Here is a 23,336-nt window from a genome sequence, read left to right on the forward strand (position 1 = left end):
CCGGTTTTATCTTCATACAAAAATACCGGTTTTATTACGTTCTTTTTCGTTCTTTGATTTATTATTTAATTTTTAATAGGACTATCTAATAATGCGAAGTTGTTACCTAAATACAGGATCCAGTCCTACGTAAAGAGTATAAAATAATTGAAAATATTGGACTATTTCGGGATTTAAAAATAAACCGGTTCCGAGCCCTGGTAACCATATCACCTGTGAAATATGTTAGCGAGCGAGCAAGCGAAATCATATGTATGTATTTATAAATACATAAATCATCTTCGAGGAAGCCATTTACGTTAGTATTTACAGGTCTTCCCCATTTTTTGCGATCTGGTGATTGATGAAGTAGTTTTCAGTAAAACCTTTTTTTTTCAATTCAGGCATATTAAAATGAGCTTATGTATGGTTATGGTAAGGAATCTGAATATTTTTTTTAATGAAAAACTACCGCCTATAAAATGCATATGCAGTGCTAGCGATTTAAGAGGAAAGGGGACGGCCGTTTCTCCAAACAAACGTAGCCCCCATTTTCCTCTCTGGAAAATGACATTAAGGAAAATATTTGTACATAATTTTATTTCTATTAACCATAGCCATGCTCATACGTTTAACTTTTTTAGATTTTTTGATTATTGTAAAAATTTGGAGCGAAAAACCGACTTCATACCAATATTTAAATGCTCCTAACTATTAGAATAATAAAAACTTCGGAAAAAATGAAACGTAGGGGGATAGCTGTGGTATGCAACAAATTGTGTCAAAATATCTTAACGACGGCTAAGAAGTGGAATTCAGTTCCCAATCCACTATAACTTCTATCTTTTTAAATCGAGAGTGACTAGACATTTTTTAGGTAAGCATGTTTCATCCTAGACTGCATCGGCACTTACCATGAAATGAGATTGCTTACCTTTCTCCAATAAAATAAAAATATCCAGAGAGGAAAATGAGGGCTATGTTTGTATGAAAAGGCGATGTCTGCGGATCCTCCAGTTTCCTCTTAGAGTTACGCATCGGTTGCATTCAAATTCATAATCACATAATAATATTCATTATTGTTGATCAATTCTTCGGTCTGTCGCTTTTGCGTGTGGTCTGGTTAAGTGGTGTATAAATATTGCAAGGCATTATGTGTAGTTCTGTTTTTTGCATGTTATTAGGGGCGGTTAGGGCAGTATAATACTTCAATAACATGCTATGATAACTAGTGTCTTATGCTGCAAGAAAAAATCGTGAAAACACGCGAAAACCGAAATTCGCAAATTGCGGAGTTCTTTCTCTTTTACTCTCACTAAGACGTAATTAGAGTGACAGTGAAAATGCCCACAATTGGGTACTTGACACATGTTAAATATTAAAACAAAATTTAGTTAAATGGATAGAAACTGAGCCATTCATTATAAAAAAGTGGAATTTAAAAAATTATATTGTGATAATAAAAAAAATACAAGGCTCTGAAGTCTCAAAAAAAAATTGTTTTTTTGTCTTTCAAAAATAGAAAAGAAAATGGTACCATTCGATTCCTTACATTTTATTGAATAATAAATTGTATGACACCTATACACATAAACGCAATTTTTCAGGTCAAAATGGCAATTTCCTTGATCTTCCATACATTTAGGACAGACTTATATGATGTGACGTCACATCACCCTATCATTTTGTTAGAGGCGTTTCAATCGTCGAGTGCGAGCGTCAGACTTTAACTCTCATTTCTGACCTTTGTGTTGCTTAAATGCCATGAGTCCTATATAGACATTTAATCCTCAGGAAAATCAAGATCGTTTGACATTATTTACAAAAAACAGTCAAGTAGCCAATTGACGAATGACAACACAGGAAAATGTAAGCTCCTCCAGAACTTTTCATTGCTCTCTTCCATCAGGTTACGTTTTCCCGTTCTCATTAAAACATAATGAGACATATCATGTTTTCAAAGAATTATGGCCTGGATGAAAGTCCTTAAAGCCAAGTCTTTGTTTTAAATTTATCTAATTTAATTGAGACAATTTCAAATGGTTAATTATATTATGATACAGGAGAACATATCTAATTCGGCCGAATATTCGTATTCGGAAAACTCCATATTTTCTATATAAAAAAACTTTTTGCTCAAGATTGATTTTCTGTTTTTTTTTTTTTCATGAAACCAACGGACATAGGGCTTTTGATATACAGTTACTTTGTTATAATTTAATTTTTAAGTTTATTTCTAGTTTTAATTTTTTTAAATAAAACAATATTTAATATCTCTTATTCATAAAGGTAGTTTTTATATAATTACAAAGTTATGTAAAAAATTTTAATATGTCCGGAAACCATAAATCGTTGAATCAATTATAAATAAACTACTTTGCTTGCAATAATAAGTTTTTATTTGACTTGTTTAGTCGTAAATATATTATAACGATATATTTATAAGCGTAATTAAAATTAAAGAGAGACAATTTTAATAGCGCCGGTTATCGTCGGTTTCCAACATTGTTTCATATAAGTACCTTGTTATTTCTTAATCAGGAGTTATAAACGGACACGAATATAAATTAAGTCTGTCAAGTCATTTCCGTTTGTAGGAAAACGCGCCAAATAAAAAAAATGTAGGGGCGATTGATTATTCTCGCATAGAAAAATTGAAATTCGTACCTTTTTCTACTGACAAAGTTGGTTGATCGGCTATATATTATGAACATACCTACCCCGGTTTGGCTCGAATTATTCCCGGCACGTTGTCTTCCTACATTTTGTATGAAAACGTTTTGAAGCGACATCATGCCTGCGCCGCGCCTTCACTTTATGATTCGGTCAAATTATGTTTTTTGAAAAAACAAATTATATCTAAATTGAAACTAATACAGTACCATACCTTTGGGTATGATGCTTTACGCACATTAGCGTCCCCTCCTCTCCCCCTGACGCAACCCCCCCCCCCCCTTTAGCATGAAATATGGGCCGGTTGACAGTTTTTTTTTTGGGAAAAGTATACATTTTGGAAACGGTGACAATGAAATAAATAGTCCTTATTAAATTCATAAAAAAAGGTTTTTTTTTTTTTGATATGGTGCACCATTTTCATGTTACAGCTAGATGAACTAGAATATAACATTGTACTGAAAGAAATCGTATAGGGAGAGCCAGCTTGTTCTACGGTTACATTTTGTCGAAGTTCTATTGTATGAAAATTGGTGCATCAAATAAAAAAAAAAAACCTTATTTATTAAGGATGATGAAGAATACATTTACACTTTTTTCTTAACTCTAATGTTTTTCTCAAAAATGAAAATACCGTCAACCAGGACATATTTCATGCTAAAAGGGGGGTTGCGTCAGAGGGAAGGGAGGGGACGCTAGTGTCCGCAAAGCACCATACTCAAAGGTATCATACTACATTCGTTTTAAGCTGGATACCATTTGTTTGTCTTCCCCATACATTAGAACATAACTTGACCGAATCATTACGACGTCTGTATAATTTGCGCCTAGGATGCAATTTGGTTTGCCGTTTAAAAAGTGCGAGGACAAGTGAAACTTATAAGTCGATATCGATAAAATTATGACGTAAGACAGTACCAGTAGCCAGTCGTTGTAGTGCCAGTAGTTATTTAAATATTATAATCGCTTATATAATAAAATTTGCAATAAGAATCAATCAAAGAGGTTTGCAAATAGATAACAACACTCTTCATTAAGTATTTGGTATTCATAATTCAAGGATGAGTGGCACTTGTTATGTATTATTTAGGAAAGTTTGTAAGTAAGTAAGTAAATATTCTTTATTGTGCACCATACATTTAAAAATAGACAGGAAATGAAAAAACGCGTAAAAGTTAGGTAACAACAGGCGGTCTTATCGCTAAGAAGCGATCTCTTCCAGACAACCTTTGGGTAGCAGGAAACTATGAACTTACAACATTGAACGGGTAGTGCCGATATACATATAATTCAACAAAATGAAGACGCAAACAATATAATACATACCTACATACTAATAAAATAAATACATATATACATACATACATTATATATTATACAATCATAAATAAAGGCAAGTTAAGGCAGCGAAAGGTAGTGAGTCTTCAAAAGATTTTTGAAAACGGGAAGGGATTTAGCACGTCTAATGTCTAATGGCAAAGCATTCCACAACCGAACAGCACGAAAAGAAAAAGAGTTGCTATAAAATTTTGATGATGAAGGTGGTGGAGCAAGGAGATGCATCTCCGCACAGCGGACCGAGGAAAGATAGTTGAAACGCTTTTTAAGATATAGAGGGGTGGAGGGGTTGAAAAGAATGTTATAAAGAAGTACAAGTATATGAGAGTTACGGCGATGAGTTTGCTATCGATATCGATAATACTTGAGTCGGACTATGATTACTATAAATATTGGTTTCCCAAATATGTCAATAGCCAACAGAGGGAGTGATCCATATAGATCTTTTTCATACCCGATTCGAACTCACTTTCGGTGCCGGTTGCCCCCGTTTCCAGTTCAAAATGAATCGGATATGTCAGTGTCGAAAGTGACGTTTTTGTTTGAAAAATCGTCATCGTCACCATTGACACTGACATATCCGACCCATATCGTATCTAGAACGTATCATAAAGTTCGAATCGGGCCCCTATGCAAGTACGAGTATAATGAACCCAGAAAGTGAGTTAAGTATAGTTTTTTTTCTACTTAGTGACAAAAATTATTTGCCAGACTACAAGTTATTTTTACACAACATCTTTCTTTTTATACTGTTTTTGTCATAATATGATAGTGCAATACACCACCATAATATCCTTCCGTTTATAAACCTTTTAATGTAACCTAGATACAGATCAATCGCAAAACGTAATTGGTATTGTTAAATATCTGAAAAATAAGAAATGGAAAAATGGCACAAATTTATCTTTTGTTTAAATAAATAAACAAAATAATACCTGTAAATGATAATATAGATGCTGTCAAAATAATAAAAAGAGAAAACGCGACGAGCGACGATAGCGATACAGTTGCAGTAGCAAACAAGCATTTGGCCTTAACTTGTTTGCTTTGTCAAATCATCCGTCGTATCGCGTTATCACGTTTTTCGATTTAAATCGAGGCTTTAACGTAGACTTAGGTACGAAAGAAGCACTCTAAGCGAATTACCTTGACGCTGACGCTTGCAGCGTTGAGCGTAAAAACTATAACTGAGTCACACGAACTCGCCGCGAAAAAGCTGGCCTAATACAAGAAAACAGAGTGAGTAGAAGTTTTGTAGTCACTCTAATTTCTTTGTATTACAATTTGTAGCAACGAATTGTATTATCTATATCCAGATATAGATATATGTTACATGAATATTCCTGTCAAATTGTTACAGAATGTCATCTTAAAATTAGAGCGTAGCTTTGATTGTATGGCTGTTCGTGTGACTTTAGAGTCAAAGGAATTCGCTCAGAGAGTTAAGTTGTAATGCTAGCACTAGCACTTACCATGAGATCCGATGTGTGAGACACAATGTCCAACGAAGCTTATTTACAGGAACAGTCACCCCACAGTCCACAAAACACAGCACTTGAAAAACATAGTATCATTCGCAAAACAACTTCATCGATGACGATAGCACACCACTAAAATTATTTATTTCGCTCAGCATTTTCCTACAAAAGAAAAACAAAATAAAAATAGTATCACTTGCACATCACTATTAAATAAAATGTGGTCACTTTTTTTAAATTTCGAACTTCTCCACCTTCGTCCGGTCACTGTGGAAATGAAATCACGACTGGGTTAGTGATGTTCTGATTCGTCGGACACACCACTCTTTTATCAACTTAGCGAATTTGTATGTGTGGGTGTGTAACAATGTTGTTAATGTGTTATGACACATTGTGTTGTGTGGGGACCGAACTTGCAACGTTGTAGCTCCGTACATTGTTTGTAAACGGCAGGCTACGTTACTATACGTAGTACGTAAGCGACGTAAGCGTGACTCAACTTCTTATCGATTACAGCGTCTTTATAAATGTAAGTTATTTATAATACAGTGGAACCTCGATAAGGCGAAAATAAAACGCTGTCTCGCTCCGCTCACACCAGTGAGAGTGAGAGTGAGAGAAGAACCTGAACTCGCGGCGCCTTAACGGTCCCCAGCAAGCTCGGTTGTAAGTAAACGATGGATGGATTGTGTGAAAGAGGATATGAGAAAGAAAGGAGTGAGAAGAGAGGAACATGTTGTGCCGACCCCACATAACGTGGGATAAGAGCAGGAGGAAGAAGAGCAAGCTAACGTAGTTACGCTCTCATTTTAAAACGACTAGCTAAATTGCTCTGAAACTTTGTACTAACAATAGGATTAGGCATATCGGAGTCGCCTTTAAGAGCTTATTACCCCTCCGTCGAAATACCACGGCCAATAGTCATATGTATTGTATGGACTGACGTTTAACTGACATATGAGCTCCTCCCCCGTAAAATCGTTGTACAGAGAATTACAGACAAGGTGTTTCCAGTTGTTAAATCCTCCAAGTCTAAGGCTGTAATTAGTTTATGTAGCCTCAGATACGAAGTATAAACTAATTTCAGCCCTAGACATACCTCATGTCATTGTATGTGCAAAGTTTCATTACAATCCAATACGCAGTTTTAAAATGAGAACGAAACTCCGTTTGTATGTGAAATTCGGCCGAGCTTACCGGGGACTCTTAAAACAAGCATTGCTAGTTTTAGGAATAAGGGGTTAAAATTTGCAAATTCGGTCTAAGTGTGTGTAAAAAACAAAGGTCGGTTTCCGAATAGAATTTTGGTTTCTTTTTGAGTGTTTCTAACGGTTTTGAGATGATTTAAATGGAACCTTACTTTGAAACTTGCTTAGGTTGCGGTGGGCGTTTTTCATCGCCATCCGAAATGGAGCTGAAATTAACAAAAACATTATACAACATTCGCAAAAGCAAAAAAAAACTAACAAATGATAATCAAAACAAAAAAAAAACATAACTTAAAAAGCTTTAAAACAGAAACGTGTGTGAAAATATGAAGTGATAAATTTTACGTCGAATTTTAGTTAAAATTCAACGTGTGATGAATTTTGGTTCACATTTTAGATGTGATTTTGACAACTTTTATGTAGGTAAATATAAATACAACATGAAACATGATAACTTATGAATGATATGTGTGTGTGTGCAATGTAAATACAGGTTGGTGCATGTGTACCTAAAAATAAGTTATATACATGTTTAAATATGTTTTTTCGGACACTTTGTCACTATTTATTTTATTCAATTTGACACCGACTTCCAAGAGGTTGTTATTTTTCTGATTGTTTATTATAATTAAATGATTATATTAGAATATTTAACAGACTTCAAAAAAATTACCTTAGAACTACGATTGTAACTTTTTTTTGTATTTTTGAATTGTAACTGAATTGTATTTTTATAAGTAGTTATTTTTATAGTAGCATTTAGTATAAAGATTATTTTAAGAAAAACTCATTCGCTGTTGAGTTTTTTTACCTACAATTATTTTATTGTTGTTATAATATGTTACCTACATCTATAAATATATCTGTGGCCCTAGTGAAAAAGGGTACAAGTCTCTGGCAGTTTAGGTGTATAAGGGCATAAGTGTTACGTGGAACTTACACCCCTTTACACCTGCGCTGCCAGAGACTTGTACCCTTTTTCACTAGGGCCACAGATATAAGACAAGTCTATAACTCAAGGCATTGGAATTTTTATGGCACGACAAGACGTTAGTGAGCTATTTAGTCGACATTATAATTCGACTCATATTCATACTCATCTTCATTCATTTATTTAATTAGTCATTTTAATATTATAATCAAGGACAAGAATGTTGAAGAGTATGTAAACGATCCTTTAACCCGACCCCACCCTAAATAATGGGCAAGAGGCAAGGAAGAAGATGGGTGAGACTTGAACTCACGACAGTGGATTGCTAGTCCATTGCTCTGCCAACTCATACAAGGACAGCAAATATTTCCACCATATGGGCTTTTTGGGTCTTGGTAGCTCCGATGGCATCACTGATAGCGATCCAGTGTCGTGAGTTCATGTCTCAACCAAAACAGTATTTTTTTTCCACATTTTAAATTACATAAAAACTTGTCTTATAAGTTCTGGCAATTTAACCTTTTCAACGCCAAAGACCACTAAAACGGTCATCGTCTGTCGTGCCCCCGACGCCAATGACCATTAAAAAGGCTATGGCGGACGTTGTCAAAGCGACTTTCCTACTGTCAGTTAAGCTTCATATTCGCTCTTCACCAGTTAACTTTCTGGCGTCCATGGCATTTCTTGACACGTGTGGAAAAGCGTTGAAAAGGTTAAAGATATTCAACGTATGTGTATTGCAATGCAGCAGGGAAATACTGTTGTTTACCCGATTAACGAAGAAGTAATATTTTTGAGTAAAACCGAGTGTTACAAATGTTGAAATAATCAACTTAATAGATTAATTTTGTATCAAACAGTAACGTCTGCGAACGATGCTATTAAGCTCAAGACTCATATGGTGGAAATATTCGCTGTATTGGGTAAGGTCTTGGTAGATCAGATGGTAGAGCACTGTGGTAGCGATCCGGTGGTCGTGGGTTCAAGTCCCACCCAAGACAGTGAATTTTTCCCCTTTTAATTTGTTTCAACTAAATAGAGTCCTCTCGCCTCGAATAACTAGCCCGTTAGGCATTCGCACATCTGTCTTATTTTATATCTCAATCTAATACATTGATTGAATCACAATTCACAACGTACGCTGAGTGTCGTTTTATCTAGTAGTAAATTTAATTTGATAGTATAGACAAAACGACGTATCGTCTTTGAAGCGGGAATATTTGGCGGCTTTTCTCCCTTGAGAGTAAATTTAGTCGTATAATAGCTGGTATAGAATCTTTATCACATTGTGGCTCGCTGGCGTAACGCCAGAGGACGGGTTGTGCGTTCTTAAATAATCGATTAAAGATGCTGATTACAGATATAATGTTAGTAATGTCTTGTAACACCAATCGTTTTAATATTATGACCAGGCCTCGGAGTTTTTTTAGCACGGTAAGACTAAGGAGAGCTATGGAGTCTTTGTTAACATTAAAATTAAGTTCATACTCATACTCATCCTCATTAATTTAGTTCATAAAATAAATAATAGCTATAAAAAATACACCACCATCTTCATTGACGAGTAACAAATAATATGAAGGTAAACAACCCCATAGAATTAACAATCAATATCCATAGAACACGTAGCTATAGGAATGAGTTCTTCAAAATCTTCACATGGTACGTGTACGTTGTTTATTTCATCAGTCCAGTTGTAAAATGTGTAAATAATTGAGACTTTTTCCATGTTCTCTGGAGTGAAACATGTTCTATGTTGGTCAAAAATCCACTTATGACACGAAAAAGATCTTTCCACATCGACTGAAGTTAAAGTAGCATGTTTTAGGACTTCCTCAAATTGTTGTGAGCTTGCCATCGTTCGTATTTCATTAATATCTGGGTTCCTTTGGAGAACTTTTACAAATTTATCTCTAATCGTGTCAGGGCCGAAACATGTAAAAAATTGTGTAATGTCGTCTATTACTTGAAACGCTTGCTTTAATGGAATATTTGTACACTGTAATTTTGTAATAGATTCAACAATAACCTGATAATTGTCTTTAATAAAACTAAGCTCATTTGGCATGTTCATATCCATCAATGCGGTTTGGGCGTTTGCTATAGAGATGGCTTCTTTTCTTGAAAATTCAAAAATAATACTTTTTATTTGCTCATAATGATCCGCGTAGTAAAATGCAGCATTCAACCATGTCCCCCATCTGGTTATTACAGGCCGCGGCGGTAGGGGCACATCAGGGGCCATCGTCTTAAATATTCGTGTTCTCTGTGGCGATTTCAGAAATATCTTTTTTACATTTGATATTAAGGCGTTGACTCCTTCATGTTCTGATCTTATTTGTTCAGCAACACGATTTAGGGCATGCGCTAAACAAGTAACATGTTTCATGTTGATAAATTTCCGTTTTAAAATTTTGCCTGCGAGAAGCATATATGCAGCGCTGTCCGTGCAAAATATTAAAAATTTGCCAATGTTACCTTCGAAATTACCTTGCCACAAAAACATAAGACTATTTTCTACCACTTCAGCGATCGAGTTTCCATTGACTTTTTCTAATACCTTACATGATAGTAAGAAGGGTCGACACGAGGATCCTTGTAATGACTTTACTATAACATTGACAACGCAATTACCAATAACATCTACTGTTTCGTCCACGGAAAGCCACAGGTAACAATCTTTAAATGAGTTCCTTATTTTGTCCATAACTGGGTTGTAAATTTTTTGGAGATAAAATTTTCTCAAAGTTGATTCGTGTGGAAGTCTTTTATTCGTTATTGGGCAGCAATATTTTTCCATGAATTTTCGGAATTCGGGATGATTAAGTCTGTTCCAAGGAATGTTGCAGGTAACCAGGAACAAGCAGAGATCAATATAGAAGTCGCTTATAGCTCCACATTTCTTTTGGTGCTTGTCAGAATTAACATGTTTCAGAACGTTGTCCTTTTTCAATCTAGTTATAGAACTTTCACACACAGTGCAGTATATAACTGCTTGATCGGTATTATACTCTAACTCTTCATAGGGTTCTATCCAGCGCTGTATAAACGAAGAACGTTGGCGAGATTTTGTATTGTGTAGAATGCTGTTGACATGCTTTAATATAAAAGTGTGTCTTAATTGCGTGAGATGTACGTCACAAGACACACACATTACTACACATTTTTCGTGATCGTATATAAGATCTTTGTACGGTTCAATCCAGTGCAAAATTTCAGATATTTGTGGATCCGTCATAATGAAATCAGCAATTTATTCCGAAATTTGCCTTAAATGAATATATTGAAGTAACAAATCATACGTCTTAATATGTTGATACATGACATATGATGTCATTAAGTGCATTATCTAAAGCGGCCAGTGACAACGTATAGTTCCTTATCTTAACAGTAATTATAGTATGTAGGTACGTTAAGTACTTAAATAAAATATTGGAGCGATGACACTGCAATATGGGTAATATAATAATATTAACATACACATATACATATTATTACTTTTTTATAATATAACATTTAATTAAATATATGTAAACAGAATTAATTACATATAAGTAGTCTAAGTATTTATAAAACGATTCGGACGAACTTAATTAATGAGGATGAGTATGAGTATGAATTTAATTTTAATGTTAACAAAGACTCCATAGCTCTCCTTAGTCTTACCGTGCTAAAAATACTCCGAGGCCTGATTATGACCAATGTAATGCATTCAAAACAAGTCCATTTAGCAGTGAATCAAGGGTATTGAAAAGCACAGGCTGATAAATAATTAAAGCAAATAAATCTACAATACCCTACTTACATGTTTGGTATACTGTATTCCATTTTTAAATGTTAGCTTTTAATTTAGGTGTAAAGCCTGACCGCGGTAATATATGATCACGCGTCATAATGCGGAATTTTATTGGAAATACATTTTTCATACTAAACTGAACTGTCAGTCTAAATGAGAATAATAGCGCCCTCTTGAAAATGTTCATATATTTCTGGTCAAGCTTTAAATATTAAATGCATTTTACGAAAACGGTTACAGTTGTTTGTTACATTGTTTTCTGAGCCAACAATGATTAAATAAATAATTTAATATTTTTTGAAGTGAAAACTTCTTTAGCGGCGCTGTGCACTTTTTGTGTTGGGGAAAAATGTTAAACTCGCTTCAGGGCGTCAGGTGTCACGTGACCGTCAGATTGAAAATTCGTAAGACGGACACGTGACGTCATAGTGGTGGTGGTGGTGGTCAATAAAATTCACCCAATATTGGCATTCTATCTACAAACCCTGTTTTTATACAAATTCCTCACACATATAAATATGTCAGCTGTCATTATCAGCATAAACTGTTGAAGCTTGACGTTTTATGAAATGACATCTTTGAAGTGTTACAACGGCTTCATTCGCAAGTCGTCCGTCTAAACTATATCTTTATTGTACAAAACGTACAAAAGGGCTTAATGCCATGAGGATTAATGTCTATTTATATTGTTTTGTTGTGTACACTGGTAAATTTATTGCAGTTGGAGTCATTAGACATGGAATTACGGATATTAAGATGTCTTTATAAATGGTTTATTGTATATTTTATAAGCTTACATCAGAGGGCCTACCGCGAACCACGTTCGACGTGTTGCCTCCCTATTGCACTTGTAAATTCGTAGCTTAGTGTGACAGGGAGGCAACGGTAGCGGTAACGGTTCGCGGTAGGCCCTCAGCTTACGCCAACACACTTACAAGGAATTTTAAAATATTAAATTACTAATATGTTTTACAAATTATTATATTTATGAATAAATAAATAAATAAAGATTTTCGAATTGATTCGATGATTTCTAATAAACACGTTTATAAGAAGTTCGTTATTAATATTTTTATAGAAAGATTTATTGCATGTAACAAATCGGCTAACTTATACAAATAAAGATATTTCTTAAATTTACTTCTATTTCGTTCTACGTATGTGTTTCAAATAAATTCAATGGCTCGAAGGAATGTTATTTTTAAGTGCGCATTCTATTTTACACTATTTTTAATTTTTGTCTAATCGGGGTCCAAAATTGCCATTGATTTTTAAAAGACATCAAAATTATAGGTAGGTATTTATATAAATGTCTCAATGTTTATCTGTATGGTGCGTGAAAAATGAATGACACTATTTCATCTTTCAACAACATTTATAACAAAAATCTGTATCTTTAACCCTTTATGGTAACTTGCACTTATTATATAGCAAATAAACTACATCATCCTTTTGTATTTTTTCTTATGCAGAATTTATAAGACTTTAAAGAGGCGATGAGGCTTCAATCGTGCATTTTTTTAATCTTGACGGATCATCGGTTAAGCGGTTTAAAAATGTTGTTCACAATGGATATTTGGAAGTCGGTCTAATTTTTTAAATTGTGTTTTATCCTAGTTTCAAAGTGTTAGTGTGTGTGTTCTGTTCCAGCAATATTTCCATGTTTGTTTTGGAAACAACTAATATTACTGTATTAAAGTCCGTACTGGCGTGTCGAGTTCCTCAGCTCGAGCCCGTCGAAGATGTTCAGATTATGCTTCCTGGCGTAATCGTTGATGATCATTTTGCCTGGGGACAACGGAAATCGCACAGTTTGAACGTTCGCTTGGCGGCGCGGAGACTGCATTTTGGAGAACACGTACATGTATCGGTCGATAAAAAAAAACTTTGTCATTCTTTCATTATGACCATGACAAATTAAGGTGGATTATTTTTTGCTACTTGAATTGAAATGTCAAAAAGTAAAAAAACGATGCAACTTTTTTTATGTTGAAATTGAATGATTCCAAAATGCAGCCTTGCTTTATAATAGACACAACAAACACGGAGGAATGGACTAGGAACATCTATTTTATGTAACCTTGTATATAACTAAGACCTAGGTTTAAATAACGATGTGTTAATATAATATATAGAGAACAATATAAAGCATTTTGTACCATTTGGCGTTGAAACTTTTATGCAGCAACGAAGCGTTTGGTATACGTACTCGTAAATGGTGACCGAAGAGCTGGCGGCTTCCTCGCACAAGTAATTCCGCCAGCATCCTTAGTACAATGCCTGAAGGGTATATTTTAGATTTAGCTAATTTATTAATTTAGTTTAGTATTTGTACAGTTACTGCAATACCTCTGTACCCCTAGTGTAAATTTGATCGACATCATAACGTGACGAACGCGTTTGCGTTAAGTCTCATTTTGTATAGGATTTTGAGTTTCCAAAACGTCCCGCTTGGCGCGCTCTTTCTAAATCCAATACAAAATGAGACTAAACGCAAACGCGTACGTCACGTTTCGAAATCGAATTTATTTACACTAGGGGTACTGTTTATATATAAGTTATGTAAATAATAATATAATATACAGCGTTTATTTAGGTTTTTTGTACAATCAAGGTATTATAACCACCAACACAAACAAAGTGCAAACAATATGTATACACGACCTTATTACACATACATTAAGGTAGTGTGCCTACATATTTTTGGCACTTTAGTCGTGTCAATATTGAAATACCTTACATATAGAAACAGTTTTTAAATACTCAATATTTAATCTTGGTTTTGTCGTGTATAAATAAAGTAGTTTTGCCTACTTCCAATAGGTCTTGATATAATATGATGATAAGGGAAAAGTGTGGACTGAACGAAGATGTAGTGACTAAAATTGAGAAAGGTATGTTGTGATGGTTTGGACAAGTGGAAAGAATGAGTGAAAGAAGGCTAACAAAGAGAGTGTATAAGGGAGAAGTAGAAGAGGGAGCTGGAAGGGGTACAACTCGGCGGACTTTCTCTGATCAAATCGGGGAAATCCTGAAGAAAGTAGGCCAGGTCAAGAGCACCCTAAGCCGACGAGCGTGTATGAGGAATGTCATGAAAGTGAAGGAAGCGAAAGAGGTATGTCAGGATCGTAGCAAGAAATCCGTGGCCTCTGCCTACCCCTCCGGGAAATAGGCGTGATTATATGTATGTATGTATGTATGTATGAACTAAGATTGCAGGTGGTAACCATTAGTTCAGTGTCAATGTGAAGCACCAGGATATTTACATAAATTATGCATTTGGCACCTCGCCACTGATTGCCGGGATGCCGGCTCATTTATTTAACGTTTCAATCGCCTTATTTTGTGGACACATATATCCTCTGGCCGCCCAGAGACCCATTTCATTATATTTTGAATGTTTATTTGACAAATTAATATAGTATTTGTCTTGGCAAGTTTTGACGTATGGGCCGCTTGAGGTTTAAACCAGTTCGCTGTCAATTTTGATGGCATTTTCCGTTCTTTGGTACTGTTGAATCCTTTAAGTTCCTATAATAAAGTATTCTACTATACGGGGTGTAAATTTGTAGCTGATACAAAATATACTCATATACGCAACTGTACTCATTATAGTTCCCGCGGGAACAATATAGGCCTTTGTCCTTCAGTACACCTGCTTGAAATAAGATCTTTTTCAAGCAAGTGTGATGAAAACGTTCAAATAATGGCCCGGCCTATAATAATTTTATTTTATTTTATACTAGCCTATTATGGTGGCCCACTGCGGGGCAAAGGCCTCTCCCCTAGTCTTCCACAACCCCCGATTTAGTGCCTCCTCCGGCCAGTCGTTGAGACAGATATCCAAGTCGTCCAGCCATCTCCGCCTGGGCCTGCCGCGTCCGCGCCCTTCTTGTGGCATTCACTTGGTAGCTACACTAGCCCATCTGTCTGGATGCATGCGGCAGACCTGACCGGCCCAGTCCCATTTTAGCCTAGCAGTCTTCTTTACATTTCTTATTTAATTTTTGCCGTTTAGATTGTTTTTAAGAATTTAATTTTATATGGTACTTTAATTCATTCTGCTTAATTTTGAATTAATTGTGGTTTTGTATGTTCATTGCATTATCATTCTTTAATTTTGCAAATCGTAATTTGATATTTTTTATTTATTAATGCTCTTTGTAATACCTGTATTACACATACACAGAAAAAAAATGAAATATGAACCAATACGTCTCAAACTGTTATATCTTGATCCAAGTATATCTACCTTGGACTAAGATACTCTCACTAACGGTTCTAGAATGTGAAATTCATAAGATTGAAATATTGTGACAAATAATTTTATTACTTGGGTCAAGATATGGATATTGAATAAAAACTCACCTTTTTATTTAATAATTTGTTATTTGACAAGATAAAGTAGTTCTTGGCCCAAGAACCAAGACATTTTATTTCATGGACGAACACATTTGGGATTTTCCTTATATTGAAATTCGACAAGATCTTAAAACACTACGAGAACTTTTTTTCTGTGTATGAACGTATTCTACTCTGTTCTTTCTACTTCAACAAAAGTTCCGAATCCATTCCCCCAACATTCGCACGGGCAGCAATACATATGTATAAATGCGAAACCAAGAGGGCCGATATCTATTTTCTTTTTAAAATTACGTCTTATTCGTGAAGTGTTCGCCCATTTTAAAACCAGGGCACAGCTTAACAAAAAGACGTAAAAGAAGCTAAACAAGTTGTTTTATATAAGTCTTTATAATCAAAAATAGACATTAGCCGTTTTAGCTTAGCAGAGCATTTAAAAATTAAAAATAAGAAAACAACCATATAACTAAACGCTTAAACCTAGTAGTAGTGTTTCACCACTATATTCCATTCAATTCCAGCAGCTTAATACCTCATTGCACGAAGTCGGAGCCGGCCTCAGGATGACTAGCGGTAGCATCCAGCTTTAATGGAACTCCAGCTGTGACCTTGACTTGTTTCATGTGTCAACTCGCCACAGTCCCAACTTGCTTACCTTCATCAATCTTCCGTAACAAAAAAGTCTCGGCGAATCCCTGGGCTTTGCTCCAATCTAAGTACTCTGCGTTTTCGTAATCGTTTCGTGTCCGCGAGTTTACCCATATTAATACTCCGTACGACATAAGTGAATGGAAGTGAGCGTAGTATACGGATCTTAAAGTATCACTATCAGAAGACGGCGGCATCAACGGCGGTGGCAGAATAACAGCGTCCGTTGCTAGAATTCTTTAGCGCACTCTACAAAATTATATCCTGGTGGATTAGCCGAGTCACATTCCCTTTCAATTCGTCTGTAAGCATTGTTATGTACTTAAATTTAAACTTACCTTCGTCAATCTTCCGCGAGGCCTCCTCCAGGTCGGAGCCGGCGTAGTTGAGGATGACCAGCACGAGCGGCATCATCTCCCAACTGTAGTGGAATTTTTCCAGCAGCTTGTGGCAGTTTTCTACCAGGGAGTCCAGGGCCACTGGAACAATGAAATATTCTTATTGATTATCACAACATACAAAAGTAACAACATCTTAAAACCAAAAAAAGTAGAGTAAATATGAACTAAAATAATTTCATTTGTTCCCAAAGTCGTTTAGATGGCAGCACCATCTCTCTCGCTATATCCTTAAACTACGTCCAAAAGAGAAGTAAGGGCACTGTGAATGTCATCTCGCTTTGTGTGGTAGGGCACAGCAGATTCCAGATCTAGAGCAGAGCCCAACTGGGGAAGTACCTCCACCTTACAGAAAACCGCAGCCAAATAACACTAGACCCTACTCATAGTGTTGTGTTCCTGCCGGTGAGTAAGGTTGCCAGAGCTCAACGAGGGTGCAGAGTGTTAGGGTCGGCAACGCGCATGTAATTCCTCTGGAAATGCAGGCGTACATAGGCTACGGAGACTACTTACTACCAGCCGGGCCGTATGCTTGTTTGCCACCGACGTAGTAAAAAAAAAAGGTAGGTAAAGGTATAAGAAGCCTAGTCTTTCTAAGATGGCATGTAGTCGAGAAATTGGGACCGGTTCCACCGTGGCGAGGTGGCCTAGGGGTTCATGCCTTCATGGTGTTAGCCGTGATGGCTAAAGACGCCTGTTTGAATCCGGCCTCAGCCACTAGAGGGCTTTGTCACTTTTTATTTATTGTATTGTTATGTTGTTGTGGATATGACGTCCGACTTTCAATCCGGAGGTCGCGGGTTCAAATTTGCGGGTTTTTCGGAACTTATGTACGAAATATCATTTGATATTTACCACTAGCTTTTCGGTGAAGGAAAACATCGTGAGGAAACCTGCATACATCTGCGAAGAAATTCAAAGGTGTATGTGAAGTCCCCAATCCGCATCGGGCTAGCGTGTGGACTATAGCCCGAGCCCTCTCGCACATGAGAGGAGGCCTGTGCCCAGCAGTGGGACGTATATAGGCTGAATTATTATAATATTTCAGGGTCAAAATAGCAATTTTCTTGATGTTCCATACATTTAAGAGAGACTAATGTAATGTGAAGTCTCATTACAATATCATTTTGTTAGACGCGTTTAAATCGTCTTTCTGGCCTTTGTGTTGCTTAAATGCCATGAGTCCTATATAAACATTTGATCCTCAGGAAAATCAAGATCGATTGACATTATTATGTCACAACTTTAATATATACAAATGATAATATTTAATTAAATAATTTTATTTCTTCTCAAAGTAAGATTCAAATAAAAACTCTCCTTATAAGTTTATAAGTAACCCAACACTACAGTGACTCAATTGTTCTCGTAACGCTTCAAATTCCGCCGAAATGGCCCTAACAATACTTCCGAGAACTCTCACCGCTATATTTCAATCGTCATATGTTACTAAAACTTATGTCAAGGACTTGTTTACGTTAATTGTTATAAACAAATTGAAATGACTGTGAAACTCGACCGCTTGTTTAGTTAAATAAAAATAAACACTCAAATTGTTTCCGAGAGACATGTCGGCTGTATACACTCATCGAGAGACACCGAGACAGGCCGTGAACGAGTGTGAACAAACCCCTCTTCGTCTCGTTTTGCCCTTCTTCGATTGGGTCGGTTTTGCCGAGACTCTCGGTGAGAGGGTCTCGACGAGTGTGTAAAGCTGGCATTAACATCAATCAAAATATAGGTAAAAAACTTAAGTAAGTCACCTGTTGTATGTAGTTGTGACGTGTTCGAATAGACATTCGTTTTGTTTGTGTGTGTTTTAAACATGTATTGTCTATTCGAACACGTCACAACTACATACAACAGGTGACTTACTAAGTTTTTTACCTATATGCGGTTGTTCCCTCACCAGCAGCCACATCGTCCACAAAACGACGAAGATTGACCTCCCTACATCGGTGGGGAGCGACCCGCAACAGCCGTCGCAGCCGAAAGGCGGTTACGGCCACTCATACCTCCCTACAGGGAGGTATCGAAGGACATCTATCATTGTTGCCCCCATGCTCTCCACTCACAGCAAAAACTAAAGACTAAAGCAGTAGTTCCTAACCTTTTCAGTTCTATCACCCTAGACTAACTAGGGATCCGGATTTTATCCCTCCTTCCAATAATCATCAATAGTTTTTTCATCACACTTGCTCGAAAAAGATCTTATAATCATCAATAGTTTTTTCATCACACTTGCTCGAAAAAGATCTTATTTCATGCAGGTGTGCTGAAGGACAAAGGCCTATTTTGTTCCCGCGGGAGTTATGGATTGTTAAAAAAAGCTGTAACTCCCTTGGGAGTTACAGCTAGCTTTGTTTTAATAATGTCACTTATACAAACCAAGTAGCATAAATGAGTTTTACTATTAAAATACTTACTGACGTTTATAATTTAATATTTTTGTTTATGTTTAAAATTATTTAATTTGATTAATTTTATAGTCGTTTAAAATATTTTTACATAATTTTCAATCGTGGCTGAATGCCGAATAGGTCTGTGCCTTCGATGACCTGCCAAGAAATTACAAAATGGCCGACGAAAGTTTGATATTATGTCACCGTATATAAGAATTATTTCGCTTAAAATTTAGTTTTTTCTTAGCAAGTGTGATGAAAAACATTGTGTGCAACTCCGGGGGTAAGAATATTGCAAACTCGGGTCGTTAATTCCCACCCTCGGATCCAAAATTTCACTTACCCCCCTCCCTCGTTGCACAATGTACTATTCTTATAGGTCTAATCTTTGTTATCTTTACTTAAGCTTATTACCCCCGTGAAATGTTTTACCCCCACGGGGGTATTTACTCCCAGGATAGGAACCGCTGGCCTATAGAGATGTAGTTAGACTGTCTTCGAATTTCGATGTTCGCGGTAGCCCCCTTGACCAGTCACGTCATATTGCTGTAACCGAGTCAATAAGGACCGGTACAGTCCGTCTTGCAACCCGACTGCAACTTGTATACGCCGACGTTGCAGTTGGCGTGCAGTCGGTGTGCAGTTCCCATACAACTTGCAGTCGGGTTGCAGTCCATCTATATCGGCCCTAACTGGAACTGAGACCATCAAAGTTCACTTCGTAAAATAAAACAAGTAGATACTCTCAACTATATCTTGCAATCCGACAATTCAGTTCATGGAAGCATTAAAAATCTTTACAGAGACACAAAATACATAAAATAACTGAAAGAACCCCACACAGTTGCCAACAAAAAGCAAAACAAAGACATCGACAATAGACGACCATAAACAAGGATTAAGAAACATAATCGACGCGGCACATCACTAGCGCAGATAGCTTATCCACTAGATGGTGCAAGTGCTACATTTGTACTACAATGAATAGTCAACCTGTTTTGTATAAACCTTACCTACCTGCGGCGGTATCATGGTTCCATTTATATCACTTGTCACTATGCCCGTCACTTTCGCGCTTACATACTTGTTAGAACGTGACAGGCATGGTGACAAATGATAAAGAGCCGACCATCTTAGCCCTACTGGATTTCACTAAATGTTTAAAATGGCAGTGAACTCTGTTTCTCCATGTTTCTTATAAATCTAGTTACATATGTTTTGTTTTAGTTTTAATTTTCTATTTTAGGTTTTCCTGGTGCCCTAAAAACCAGTCTATTGTCTATGACACGATTTATGCTGAGAGGCAATATATTTGGTGTATCTTTAATTTATACTTTGTTGTTTCTTGTTATTAAGTATAATGTTTTACACATAAATATTTTCTATACTATTCGATGTATTTAGGACTCTGACCAGCGGGTCTCGCCACAAAAAGATAAACAAATACGAGTAAAGTACAAGTACGATTACTATTACAAATTTTTTTTTCTGTAGTATTTTCACTGAAATATATGTTTAGATCGTTTAATAAGCATATAAACAAAGTACTACACTAAGTAAGTAGTAAGTAGTACTGTACTTACTATGACATGCAGTTCGGTATCATAAAATGCTGGAGGAGTCAACTAGGGTGCGGCTAGGACTCTAAATTTTAATACCTATGCGTAGGCTATGGTGAGTCCTAGCCGCACACCCTACGGTTCCCATACATCCCATAGACACGGGACTGTAACCGTGCCTATATCAAGACCGCTGTAGAATAGATGCATAAATGGTACAAAATCCATATCTATATAACCAGTATGTACAAAGTGACATAGCAGCAAAGCTATTTGCACCCCCCGTAACGCCATTACTGCCTCATTTTCCCATATCAGTTCCGAATAATTATGGCAACCCTACCTATGCCTGGTTGTCGCGGGTCTTCAAACGCTTGAGAGTGCGGAATCTACGGGAGAAAGACTATGATCACTTCACTAGTCATAAAATAGAGTCAGAAGGTCGCGCATCGCCGGACACTGATGTTTTACGACGCGCCTTTGTTAGACTCTAAAAACCTATTCAACGTCAGAACAGACACTTGGTCACGCTCTCAAGCCATGGAAATGTGTTAAAACCACAGAGTTGATAGATAGGCAGAGGCACACTTTCTGGGATTTCATCATTTCATACAAAGATAAAAACAAGTTTTTGAAACAAGAACCAGATATATGTCTCAACTGATGTAATGTAACTAAGATAATCTCACTAACGGTACAAGCCTACAAGGATGTTAAATTCACACAATTGAAGATTAATATACAAATTGAACCAAAGCTGACCTTTTTTGTTTGATAATTTTTTATACAATACATTTAACTTTTTGGACGAAAACATTTTCGATATCGAAATCTAGATCTAGAAACAAGTAATGCTCCTTGGTTCAAGACCTTTTTTCATCAGTGCATACTCGCCGTTTCCTTGTTTACGCACTACACGCACACATTCACAACTTGAGGTCGAGCGATCGGTGGCTCAAAACATCATACCTAAGTGTGCGTATACTGCGTTTCAAATCGGCTGGTTATAAAGTTATAATTTTGTCTTAGGCGATCCTCTGTATCTTTCAACTCTGTGGCTGAGACTTAAAATGTTTCACTTCAATAGCAAAGGATATAAAGTTAGTTATGGTTATGGAACTAATCGAGAAGTTTCTAGTTTATAGCGACGTGTCAAATGTAGTATTTGACGCGTTGGATGCGCAATATTTGTTTAACTACCTGTAATAAAACTGAGACGATAAACACGTAGATATCTCTATAATTCACATTGAATATTTATGCGTATGAATCCCAATCCCATACACGGATAAGTCCGGTTTTTAATGTATTTAATTAACTTTGTAACTGTGTTTCTCGTGCTTCTTTTTCTATGTACAATTAATTATATACATACACGTGAATACTAACATGGGTATACCATGCCATTCAATGTGTACTTAATATGCTCAAGAACAGTTGTTGAAGTTTAAATAAAAATGGATTTTTCATGTTTCAGTGATTGAGGCTGTTCTACTCCACTAGGTACCAAAGGAATGCCCCAAAGAAGAATGCCATATCTTACCACAGACAATACGTAGCCATGGTAGCTTCTTCCTCCACTGGCAATTATTTCGTTTTTTGAAGTTGGAATTTAGACTGTAAGCAAAAGTTTAAATTAAGAAATAGGTACACACAATATAATATAGGTACATTATATTGTGCATACCTTTTTTTTATTTTAAACTTTTGGTGTATGTTTTTGTTATTTTTATTGGTTCTGAGTAGATGTCAGAAGCACGCAAATATGAGTGTATGTTTGTTTAGCATTTTATAATAAACTGAAGTCATAGTATCGTCAGACGACAACCAATACTCAGTAATTGCAAAAAAATAGTACACCATATAAATATCAATCTTCATCATATATTTAAATTAATTTTAATCATTTAAATCAGTAAACTTTATAATAAAATTATATTGATACGATATTCAATTAAAAATTATACATGTTGTCGTTATTTTTTTCTGTACAGACTAGTTTAACTTTTTAAGGTTTTGGCTGAAGTCTGCCCTTGCAAATATAGTTTAGTTTCCGTGTAAATATTTCATGGCATTTACCTTTAATTAAAATGTATAAAAATTCGAAATATTGTAAACTAAAATTTTACATTCGCCCTTCGTAAAGTATGTGCGGAAAGAGCAGAGTAATAGAATGTACATAATTCCACGACTTTATTTCCGCAATTAATCCATATTTGTGACCGCGACCGGCAAAACGTCCCACTTCATCGCTTGCCATAAGGACGAGATTAAGCCATAAAGAACCTTGGCCAATTTGGAAGTCCTTAAACAGGCTCAGGTCCCAAGTTGGTCGCTGCAAGCAAAATATGGCCAAATGGGGATTGCTCCGTAGCTCCTCGACTCAATGTACCTGCGACACAGCAACGCAAACCATGGCACATCTACTGGCGTGCCCCACATGCCCGCATCACTGCTCGGAGCTGGATCTGAGGGACGCGACAGCCAGGGCTGTCAACACCGCTGCCTATTGGGCTTCCATCGTATAAAAAAAAGGAACCTCGACACGAAAAGAAGAAGAAGGA

General features: G+C 36.3%; 1 protein-coding gene and 1 long non-coding RNA gene across 7 annotated transcripts in view; one reads left to right on the top strand and one right to left on the bottom strand.

The window, feature by feature from the left end:
- Positions 1 to 23,336, bottom strand: part of LOC133528313 (protein doublesex) — a 355,787-nt gene that overhangs the window by 224,672 nt on the left and 107,779 nt on the right. Inside the window, exons 2-5 of one of the 6 annotated variants that reach the window (XR_009800982.1) lie at positions 16,752 to 16,892; positions 13,110 to 13,191; positions 6,829 to 6,882; positions 5,463 to 5,630 (exon numbers count right to left, since the gene is read on the bottom strand). Coding sequence is in view for 3 of the 6 variants with exons in the window: in XM_061865654.1 (XP_061721638.1) it covers positions 5,561 to 5,630; positions 6,829 to 6,882; positions 13,110 to 13,191; positions 16,752 to 16,892 (347 nt within the window). In the remaining 3 variants the exon portion in view is untranslated. Of the gene's footprint in view, positions 1 to 5,184; positions 5,736 to 6,828; positions 6,883 to 13,092; positions 13,192 to 16,751; positions 16,893 to 23,336 lie in introns of those variants that run through there. The other 5 variants (XM_061865656.1, XM_061865654.1, XR_009800983.1 and 2 more) reach the window with 5 other exon arrangements.
- The window catches only part of LOC133528327 (uncharacterized), a 240,327-nt gene that overhangs the window by 117,612 nt on the left and 99,379 nt on the right, over positions 1 to 23,336 (top strand). The gene's annotated exons all lie outside the window — the stretch shown is intronic.

This window comes from Cydia pomonella, chromosome 19 (genome assembly GCF_033807575.1).
Source record: "Cydia pomonella isolate Wapato2018A chromosome 19, ilCydPomo1, whole genome shotgun sequence".
Classification (NCBI taxonomy): domain Eukaryota; kingdom Metazoa; phylum Arthropoda; class Insecta; order Lepidoptera; family Tortricidae; genus Cydia; species Cydia pomonella.